Source organism: Pezoporus flaviventris, unplaced genomic scaffold (genome assembly GCF_033815535.1).
Source record: "Pezoporus flaviventris isolate CSIRO_AGI_PZ_B2104156 unplaced genomic scaffold, CSIRO_AGI_Pfla_v1 ptg000041l, whole genome shotgun sequence".
NCBI classification, from domain to species: Eukaryota; Metazoa; Chordata; class Aves; order Psittaciformes; family Psittacidae; genus Pezoporus; species Pezoporus flaviventris.
In genome coordinates, this window is record NW_026892589.1 from 12,308,719 (window position 1) to 12,319,654 (window position 10,936).

Below are 10,936 nucleotides of genomic sequence, written 5' to 3' on the forward strand. Positions count from 1 at the left end.
ATTAGGAAAACCTTCTTCACCAAAAGGATTGCCAAGCACTGGCACAGGCTGCCCAGGGAAGTAGCTGAGTTACCACATCCTTGGAGATGTTGAAAAGACGTGTAGATGTGGCACTTATGGACAGGGTCTAGTGGTGGACCTGCCAGCGCTGGGCTAGCGATTGGACTCGATGATCTTAGAGGTCTTTCCCAACCTGAACAATGCTATGATTCAGCTGGGACAGCCAGCTCAGTGTGTTAGACTATATCCCTTTGTTCAGCTTGTTGCTTGATGTTATGGTAGTTAAGACTATCTTGCTGATCACCAAAGTACTAACAGACGGCACTTTGGGAAAAGTGCATGTGAGAGAAAAGGTTGAGGAGGGCAGATCTAAGGCAATGACTCAGCTGCTCGCATCCAGTACCTGTAGAAACAGATACATTTATGGGTGGAGACTATGTACTGAGACTCATTTTCCATGCCCATTAAGACAAGGGAATGAGTCATTTAAGCTCTACAGCAATTGTTTCACAATTCCATTCACTGCATGTGTGTGTATATACATATGTATATATTTTCTTTGTACACTATCATGTCTGAAAAGAAAGACTGGTTATTTCCTACAACGAGGTATACAACTCCAAATGAAGATTCTCAAACTATACAGATAGCTTTACCTTACATTTCATATTTAAAGTTACTACATGCAGAATTGTAACTCAAAGTTTCAAGTTAAAGATTAATTCTTGCACAATTGCTTCATAAAGATTTGAAGAGAAAATGACACTTAAGGGGCAATGCTGTCATCTCCCAATTGACTGTATCTCTTCCCTCCATACCAGCTCTAGCAGTCGCACAGCAAGCTGCTAATAATGGAGTTTTTCCAGGGTTAGTCTTCTTGTGCACAAGTTAGGCAGCTTACTTGGCAGCTAGCACAGAGCAGAGCATACGAGTGTGCAGTAATGCCACTCACTGCCCTTTCTGGTGGCTTGCAGTGTGTAGGTTCCTCTCTAACATGTTTTAACCTGTTAATAGGGCTCCTCCTCTTAATTTTTTGGTTCTTTTTTTGACAGGTTCACATTTTAAGCATGAAACCTAATGTGCTAAGATAGCAAGTAACTATCACATTAACACCAGCCAACCAACCACCAAAACCAAACTTACAAAGAACCTGAATTACCCTAAAAATCCTAGAAAACCTTTTATCTGTAGAAAAACAATTCTAATAAAAACATACCCTGCCTGAAGCGATCAAAATAGTAACCTCAAGTTCTATGAACAATTTTGTTCTGGCATCTCAAGCAGTGTTAAAATGTGTTACTGGTATTACTGCCTGTATGATTTATAAAAAGCCATCTGATTGATATCACAGCTGATAATGAAGGAGAAATTCCATGGTATGTAGAAGAAGCTTCTGCCTTTTGACAGCCACGCAGCCTTTTGATGTACGTTTAGCAGGTACAATGGTAACTGAATAGGAAGAATTAACACTATTAATGTATTAATAAATGTACTAAAACACAGCACTTATCTCCAGAGGAAAGAGAAGAAACTAGATTACAAGTGTTCCATCCTTTGCTCCTTAGTTGGGACAAACTCCCTTTGTTGCAAGCTGATTCAATTGTTTGGCTTTGCAAGATTTAACTTATTTCCTTCATTCTGGACTACCCCGTCCATGTGCTCACCAGTGTGGGGCCAAACACACCGATGGGCACTTTGCCTCTTTGGCAATACTTCTGAAGCTTTCATTTTACTTTTAAGTCAACACTTTCTGTGCACAAGTTTTATGGTATGTTGACTCTCAGAAATCTAAAGTTAGTAACACAGATTACTTGCATTGTATGAGGCACCTGACACTACACTGTATAGTCCTTCCTCTTAAACCAAGAAAAACCTAAACATTTGAGATTTGACATTGTAAAAATAGCTGCATACCTGCCACACTCCCACGATCGCATTAGCTACTAAGATGAGTAAGATTACAAAAGGCTCTACAAATGCTGTGATTGTTTCTTCACCCTCTTCAAACCAGGCCAGGACCTGGAAGAGAAACACAATGACTTAAATTACTAAAGGATTTACACAGACACCTTGCAAACTTGAAACCCGGGAAGTTTCAGTTGAGTAATTCTGGAAACCCCTCAATCTTCCAAGTTGTAGCTCTGCAGTTCATGAATGAGCTGGCAATATGCAGGGAAAAAGGAGAAAGAGAATCTTTAGTAAAGTAGTACAGAGTTTAAAAGAAGAGCAGCCTTGGAAATAAAGGAGCAAGCTATTTATCTGGGTAATGTATTACTACTTTTGCTTCACAAATGAAAGCAGAAGTTGTGACAACAGCTACAGACAAATTAGTCTGACTACTCAGAATACTAAAACTTTGCAGAATTTGAATTTTTAACCAAGTTAATTGTTCTTTACTGATAACTCAGACACACAAATGGAAACAGCTTTAAGTGGAACAGATATGAAAAATAAGTATTTACTTATTTAAACATAAGCAGTGTCTTATTGAAGCACCTAAATGAATTATATAGTTACATCTGAAGTTGAATTCTGAGCGGAGTAGCTGGTAAAACCCAAAACTGGATTTTAAAGATTTAAAAAAAAGTAAATCAACTTGAAGACTTGCTTGAAAGGCTCCACATGTTTTATTTCAGTTCTTTTGCTTTAGAATGACACTCTAGTTTTAGCCTTCTGCCATTCACCTGATTTGAGTGGGGATGTGTCAGGGCTTATGCAGTGTTCTGTCACTACTGAAAGTCAAACTTATATGACCAGAGAGGAAGAGCTTTTTCATCAACATGTTGAGCAATAGGAAGCCTGGAAAGTGACAGTAAATAGGAACAACGTGTTGAGATAATTAGGGCTGGTAGTCAGGCAACAGCACTCTGAATCACTAGAAGACTGCAGTGAGCAAACCGTTACTAAAGCGAGCGCCATAATTCCACCAACATGCTGCTCAGAGCTATTGCTCAATTGTGAAACACTCCAGGATGTTAAAGGGAAGGAGAAGCAGCATGAAAGCCTCAAGCAGAAAACAGACTGTCAAGCAAATGCAACGCAACAACAGATTTTTATGACAAAAAGGATCAACTTATAAGATCCAGGTTATGATTAATAAGATTGAAACTTTCCAACTGGCAACAGAACATGTTAAGGGTCTGTGTAATCCCTCTGGAGAAGGGATTTAGTTAGGATCTCTTACACTCCCTACATCGCAGTATTTCTTCCCTCCTCCCACACCACTTATCTCCAATCCCCAGTAACACCTTTAGCCATTTGACCTGCTAGAGCAGTCGTACAGTCTATGCCACAGTCTTCACGCATTACCCTTTATTTCATGGACAGCTTTTACTCTGCACCAGCACTGCTGCCACCCGTGTAGCTACACAAAAGGCTAATGGTACATTTCCAGTTTCCTTAGCATATAACAAGGTCACACACTGCCATCAGGAAAGCTGCTTAGTATCTGTTTCTCCCCTCCCTTTCTTTATTGGAGCTCTGCAGAGTCTATTTTGCTTCCAACAAAGTAAGTAAATTTGATCATTGTGATGTTTGTAACAGAGCAGGCACCTACAAGGCACCTGCAATAAAACATCTGCTTTACACAACACTAAAACATAATCCTTTCTGACTGAAGACCACATGTCTTATAACACTGAGAAAGCCTGCAACTGTAAGAGGTAAGGAAAGTAGGTACAAGGACAGAAAGATCCAAGTATGTCAAGGAGAACCAAAATTAAGTTTTCAAGGGATCTTTTCTTTCAATAAGCCATTATTTCAGAAAGAACACATGAACTCAGCTTAGATATCCCGACAGTACAGATCTGATTGTTAAGATATTTGGGTTTTTTTGGCAAAATTATCAATCTATGACCAGATTAAAATGAAGTACCTAATTAATGCTGGAAGGCAGCAACACATTTCTCCCCTAAAAGGCTTCCATGCAATTACTAGTGGTGGAATGACCTAAACTCTAGTTCTAGAATGTTTTAGAAAATATAGTCATAGAAATAACAGAATACATTGCGAGTTCTTGGGTTTGTCATAGCAGATTACAGCTATTTTAACACTACATTTAGGATACTAGTGATATATAACATGCACTACTGTAACAGATGAGGTTTATTATTTTATAGCAGCCTGAAGTAAAAACAAAACCATAGTAAAACCAAAAGAAAATGCAGAAGGAGGAATAAAAGTATTTAACTAAGTGTTTCTAGTAACAACAGATCATATGCTGAAGCCTGGTAGAGACCAGACAACTCTTGTCAAAGGCACTGAGTCCTTGTCGAAGTTTCCACCAGTATACTTTTAAGACCCTGGAGAGGTTTACAGCAAGAGATCTTTTATTTGACTACTACTCAGAAGGGCCCCATCATATTTCTGCCCTTATCACTTTAAGACTCACATGCAGAACAGCTTCATTTCCAGGTCATTGATCTCCAATGTACTGTTCAGACAGTATGGTCAGTAAGTAAAGCTGGCATGCATTTAAGCTTAAAAGAGTGGCTTGGTGGGGAAAGAGTAAGAAAATTGCTCAAGAGAAATGCAAGTCTGAAAACATAAGGAGAAACTTCAGACACAGAAGTCCCATACAAACAGCCAATCTCAGCAGCAGCTTTCATTCAGCATATTTGCTTTAGGGTTGCTAGAGCTATGGCTTGCAGAAGTCTATTTTAATCAAAGCCTAATGCGGTTAACCTGCAAGATACTATACACAATGACAGGCAAATGGCACTTAAGTCTTCATGGTTATTGGTAAAAAGGGGGCAGAGGTACAATGCAGAAGGCAGCCAGCAATGAGATAGCTACTGATGCAAACAGCTAGAACAGCAGTGTCCCTGCAGCTTTCTGCATTTCTGCAAGGTAAATTATGTCTGTATTTTCAGGTAAGCTATGGAGGCAAGTTGCCTTAGATGACTACTTACCATTAAGGAACAAACAGAATTAAAGAATGGAAGTTTGAAGACAGAGCTGGGTTGCCCAGCAGGCTGTACCCGCTTACCACTAACAGAGGAAAAGCAAACAGTTTGTTGTCAGCAACGTAACAAGGGTATTTGTTTGGTTTTCCTTTTGACAATGGAAACTTAGAAGAAGGCTAGGCGCACAAGACCTCATCCTAACAGAAAGGAGCCCCGGACTAATTAAAACAGGTCATGTAAAACTATGGACTGCTTTTAAAAGCTTTCTTCTCACAGGATACTGTGAATTGAGACTTTTTGGACAGAGTAAAAACTACTACTCAGAAACCTCTCTTTCAGTGTTTTCTCTTTTGAATACATGTTAGCTTAAAATTAAGCACTTGCAAACTATTTCAGTAGTCCTAATACTTGTTCCATGACATTTATTCTGAACACCAGGAACTGCTACAGAAAAAGCTCTCAGTTTTAGGTCAATTTTCAGTAGAGATTTTTATCTGCTACCCAAGGAGAGGAGGAAAAAAGAGGAAACAATCAAAAAAAACAAGCCAAGAGAGTTTGACCACACATGTAAGTACAAGAATTTTACCAGGTTAGCAGGTTAATAGCACCCATCAGAGACATGCTACTCTGGATTTCTGAAAATAAACACGTTCCTGTGTTTAGTGTAACAATAAGGAAATGAAAAAGATACATAGCACCCACAGTCTGATTTTTACAAAGTAAAATGGAATCACAATCTCTTGTCACAGCTTTAATCACTCCTCACCCCATGAGCTAGTATCTCAGCTGCTATTAAGTAATCTGAGTTTAGCTGAAAGCATGTCAGTGTAATGTTCCACAGCAATCTTTAGGTTGCGCCACATACTCATTGCTACTGACCTTAACAGGTAGGTTTTGGGGTGATTTCAGGGCACAGCCTGCACATTTCTGCGGCACACCTTACTTCCTCTAAGAGTATCTTTGCTCACCTTTTGACATAGATTAGGTTATACTCCTGCTAATTTACAGTTTATAATCATCTCTGGACTAAATCACAATATATTGTTTTAATCTAAACATGGATGTCCACTGCCAAAAAACATTCCCAGAACAATCACAATGCTCTTAGGATGCTGTATTAATAATTCAGGTTTGAGTAAAGTTTGTAGTCTACGCTGCACCTTGTAGAAGAAAATTCATTCTATGTGAAGTCCAAAGATAAGACTGCACAGTTAAGCATACAATCACTCTTTAAAGCATATATACTTCACCAAAGAAAAACTGTACATCAGATGCACCATTAACATCTTGCAACTTGTCATTTACACAGCAAAGCAAGCTGTTCTTTTATGTAAATAGTGTAGATCTGAGTACATGCTACACAAGCAGCAAGAATTAAAAGCCATAGTTCATGGAAAATTAAACATCCTTTTACTTGCATGCAGAGTCAGGCTGTGAAGGCCCTTGAATCGCCGAGATACACCCTACAGGTTTACTTCTCTATAGGCTTCATAGAACACTGAGACAAAGTCCAAGCCTATACACAGATCTATTTACTCACCATAAGAAATTATTTATATTGTTTCTCTTCAAAAGCCATACTTAAGGCTTCTACTAACTAGACACATCTGTAACAGCAGTTCCAACTTGGAACACAGAACATAGTGTCTACAGCCAACAAACACGCAGCATATGACCCCTCCAATCAGCCAGGGTGACACAGATTCAGCTGTTAGTCTGATTTATTTTACTGACACATACCTGACAGGGGGTGTGGGAGTAGAGGACACAAAAGGCACTTTGAACAAAGAAATATATGTTGTATGTAAGAGGGGATGTTTCTGCACAAAAATCTAACGCAGACCTCTGTTAAAAATAGCTTTTTCTGTGCAGCTACTCACAATAGTAAAAAATCTAGCATCATTTATGATCACAACACAGTCACCAGAAAAGCTTCCACAGTGCAAAACAACGATGATCTATACACTTCAAGATGCTCTTTCTCATACAGACAATAAATGATCATCTTCTGAGCAAGGAAAAAGCCAGAAATAAAGTTTTTTAAAGTACAAAAATCGTATTTTTTATTAACATTTCATCAAAAGAAAATCTTTGCTACTAACATCAATTTATAGTGGGTATCTGTAGCTCTCAAATAGGAGACCAAAAAGGCAGAGCAGTAGCCCAAGGTCATATAGCATGCCACTTGCACAGAACCCAAATCTATCCCACACTCCATTAAAATACAGCCTCCTCTTAATTAGGTAGTAAAATTAAGCATCCTGAAAAAAGAAACTGAATCCAGATACTAATCAAGTTTTCAAAGAGGGCTTGGCAGTGCACGTTCTATGACCTCTGTCAGTCTGGTATTGCATTTACTCAGATTCAACAACAAAAGCTTAAAATTTGGTGAATTTGATTTTCCACTTATTTGGCTCTAAGAAAACCACATAATGTATTTTGGCATGAAAGCCTAACAACCTTCTGCACTGCCATTTATCTCATGAGATGAAAGTCACGCCTCTTCAGGTACAGAAATACATCCCCTTCTTACCCTCTGGGAGGGGAAAATGGGAAAGAAGAGGAAAAAAAAAAAATCTTTTGAATGACCTGTTCATTCAATTTTCTACAGCCAGCCTGATTTACTCCCCAGGAAACAGAAGAGTGAGTAAAGCACATCCGTCTCCATGCTCAAGACCAACGCTCAACTGGTGATGGTACATGCATACCAAAACCCAAAGCGCTTTGAGAAGTGTCAGTGTGGGGATAGCTGAAGCCTCTCTTGGTGGAGGAAGAGCAATACAGCATGTGCTGCAGCAGCCACAACAGAGCAACCCTCCCCCATCAAACATTCTCCTCTGACCATCCTAATTAGTTTGCCCTTAGCTAAAGGGTCACCACAATTTCCACTCCCCCCAAGAGCTGCAGCATTTATTTTTTCTTAAGTAGTTAATTACAACTCCAGGGCAAAGTCTACTATAAACTTTTACTCCTACCTAAACAATTTAATGCCCTGCACACTTCTATTTCTGTTGTCCAGCTCCCCAGGACATACAGCCTTCAACTTCCTTCTGCATGTAGCCTTTATCTTCCTTTTCAGTTTTTCAGCAAACACATACCCTTTACCCATTAGGTAAAAAGATTGCATAAAAATGCTTTTAAAATTAAAAAAGCCAAAATTGTTCTTATTCTTTTAATCCTGTATGTAAAGCAAGATGTCCACTTAAATGACTAGACTATTCAAAGGTCAGTTACCAAATTTGGTCAACAATGGTGCCATCACAGCCGTCATCATTCTTGTCACTGTCAAAAGCAACAACTGTCACCTTGCTATTATCAGGAAGGGAAGGCAACTGGAATATTCGCCATGTAAATTCTATTTACAGTCTGCACTGCATCCAAAAATGTCTTCCAATGATTATACATTGAGCTTGATAACGATTAACCCAAAGGCAAGAAGAATGTCCAGTTAAACACTTACTCAAGGTTAGTTTTCAAAGCCAACAAGAGCATTGGGAAATCCCACCTCAAATAAGCAAACCGGGTTGAATGAGAAGCACTTTTTAAAATACCTGTCAAGTGTGGTTACGTACTCATGACTCATGCAATGAGATCCCCTGAAATTTTGGTTTCTAGCATATGGAAACCTCTGCACAAAGCAACTGATTTAAATGATCACGATTTACTTTGTATCGTATACTTCTACCTTTTGAGAAAGAGTAACTCGAGTACATACAGCTCCTACACATTGTCATTCTGCAATACAGAAGCCTATGAAATGAAAAAAATCATACTTACAAAAGATATGCAAGCTGCCAGCAACAGAATTCTAACTAGTAAGTCTTCAAACTGTTCAATCACAAGCTCGAGTAAGGTTTTTCCTGCAATATGTAACAAAGCCATTTAGTTGTGTACATTTAAAAAAGGATGAATTATCAACAAGAATTAGCAGATTTCATGAACACACTTACCCTCCTCTGCTGGTAACTCTGTCAGTGGAAGATTTTTCCAGGAAGCATGTCAAAGAAAAGAGATCATTGGAGAAACACATTAGAGAGCATTGCAAGGCATCCACTAGGTATCATTCCTGGTTTGCACACTCAACTGGGTTGGATTTGACGGACATACTGAAAGCCTCGTTAAGGTGCCTCTTTTCATTAAAGCATCTGAATAGGCCTGATGGGTTTGCGTTTTAACACACTTAGAGGTTAGCCGGAATGTGCCAAGGGTTACAATTCAGCCAAGTCATCACTCCAGCCAGCTGTGGGACTAGTGCTGTTGCTGCACACAAAGGGTCAAAGGCTCAAAACGCTTTTCTAACGCTTTCTGACAAAGGTTTTCTTCCACATTCACTTAAAAAAAAAAAACAAAACCAAACAACAAACTTGGCTAAAGATATTTCAGATTCTTTCCTCCATTTTAAGGGCATTTTCTTATTTCTGCTCTCCCTTCCATTTCCTTACAACTAGATTTAGTAATTCCAAGAGGCAAAAAAAAGCAGTGTTAAAGCTAAAAAATGCCCACCCTATAATTTTCTCATAGCTTTCCAGTTTGGTACAACAGTATTGGAGTTCAAAACGGACTGGGAAGGCCAAGCAGTAAGGATTACAGGAAAAAAAAAAGAAACATCGGCCGAATTCTGTGCCCCGCCGACTCGAGAGAAGAATGTAAAATAAGGGACGGAAAGGCACTGAAAAGGAGGGGAAAATGAAGGTCAAGACGGACGAAACCCACATTAAAATCATAAATAAACAACCCACAGGGCTTCATTTCAGACTGGAAGAAGATTTCCCAGCGTTAAGGTGAAAGGAAACGGAGGTGACATCCTCCTTCCCAAAGCAGCCCTGTGAGCTCGGGGTATGAAAGAAACCCACGAGGTGGAGTTCAAGTCAGCCATCTTCTCTCCCTCGCTCCTATTCCGGGTCCTGTAAGAGATGCCGGCTTCGCAAATACACACACGTTTAGGCCTCCAAAGAGGGCCCCGGGAAGGATGAGCTTAAAAGAGAAAAGGGATGGAGGAGAAGAGAGGGGGAAGACGACGAGTGCCAGCGACAGCATCCCCGCGGCGGAAGGGAGGCGGCGGCGCGGGCCGGTTCACCTACCATTGGAGCCCCATTTCTCCTTCAGCTTCTTGACTTGCTCCAGGCTGAGCCCAGTGCTTTCGTTGACGCCGAAATAAGCCAAAACTTCCTCCACAGTCTTTGTGTGCGCGTTCTCCATGGCTGGGGCAGGGAGCAGCAAATGGTGCCTCGCCTCTTCCTCCTCAGCGGGCGCGGCGGCGAGCCCCCTCCTCAGCCCCTCGCTCTCTGCCCCACCACCCCCGTGCTATCAGCATAGACCCCCTCCCGCGACTGAGAGGAGCACCCGAGCCCACCTCAGCGCTTCCTGAGGGAGGTCGAGGGGGGAGGGGGAGAAAAATATACTTAAAAGATTAAAAAAAAAAGGAGAAAAAGGAAAAAAATAAAAAAAGGGGGGAAGGAGCCGGGAAAAAAAAGCCCTCGCCCCCCTCCCACCCCACACACCCTCCGAGGGAGCCGAGTGGCCTCTCCGGTGGGGATGAGCGGGGCTTCAGGCACCCCCCAGCTCCGGGCGGGCAGCTGAGGAGAGCTCGGGCCTCCGGAGCCGCTGTCGCCTCAGGGGCGCGGGCGTGCGGCGGGTGCCTGCGCGGGGATGGGCCGCGTCCAGGTGACCGAGCGGCCTCTCCGTTCGCCTCCCCGGGCTCCGAGCCGCCCCCGCGGAGGACGATAACGGCACGGCACGGCACGGCACGGCACGGCACGGCACGGCACGGCACGGCACGCCTCACCGCGCCCGGCTCCAGAGGCGGGGTGGGTAGAAAAAGGCGTAGGTGCCCCTCTGCCCGCCTCCACCGGGAAGGGTCGGAATCGCCCCCTCCCCTCAAGCAGCCCGATCCTCCCCCTCAGCCAGCCCTAGGCCGCTGTCTCCGTCGCGGCTCGGGCTATGCTCGCCCCCCCTTGCTCCGGACCCGCCGCTCGCTCCCGTCGCGCACCGGCGGCGGCTGCTCTAATGTATTTCAGGGGAGCTGGGCCGCC

The 10,936-nt window shown here is 42.1% G+C and overlaps 1 protein-coding gene across 2 annotated transcripts in view; it reads right to left on the reverse strand.

The window, feature by feature from the left end:
- The window catches only part of ATP2A2 (ATPase sarcoplasmic/endoplasmic reticulum Ca2+ transporting 2), a 44,957-nt gene extending 34,660 nt beyond the window's left edge, over positions 1-10,297 (reverse strand). Inside the window, exons 1-4 of one of the 2 annotated variants that reach the window (XR_009745738.1) lie at positions 9,986-10,297; positions 8,855-8,872; positions 8,682-8,764; positions 1,915-2,019 (exon numbers count right to left, since the gene is read on the reverse strand). Coding sequence is in view for 1 of the 2 variants with exons in the window: in XM_061466265.1 (XP_061322249.1) it covers positions 1,915-2,019; positions 8,682-8,764; positions 8,855-8,872; positions 9,986-10,103 (324 nt within the window). In the remaining variant the exon portion in view is untranslated. The remainder of the gene's footprint in view (positions 1-1,914; positions 2,020-8,681; positions 8,765-8,854; positions 8,873-9,985) is intronic. The other variant, XM_061466265.1, reaches the window with a different exon arrangement.
- Between the last annotated feature and the right edge of the window lie 639 nt (positions 10,298-10,936).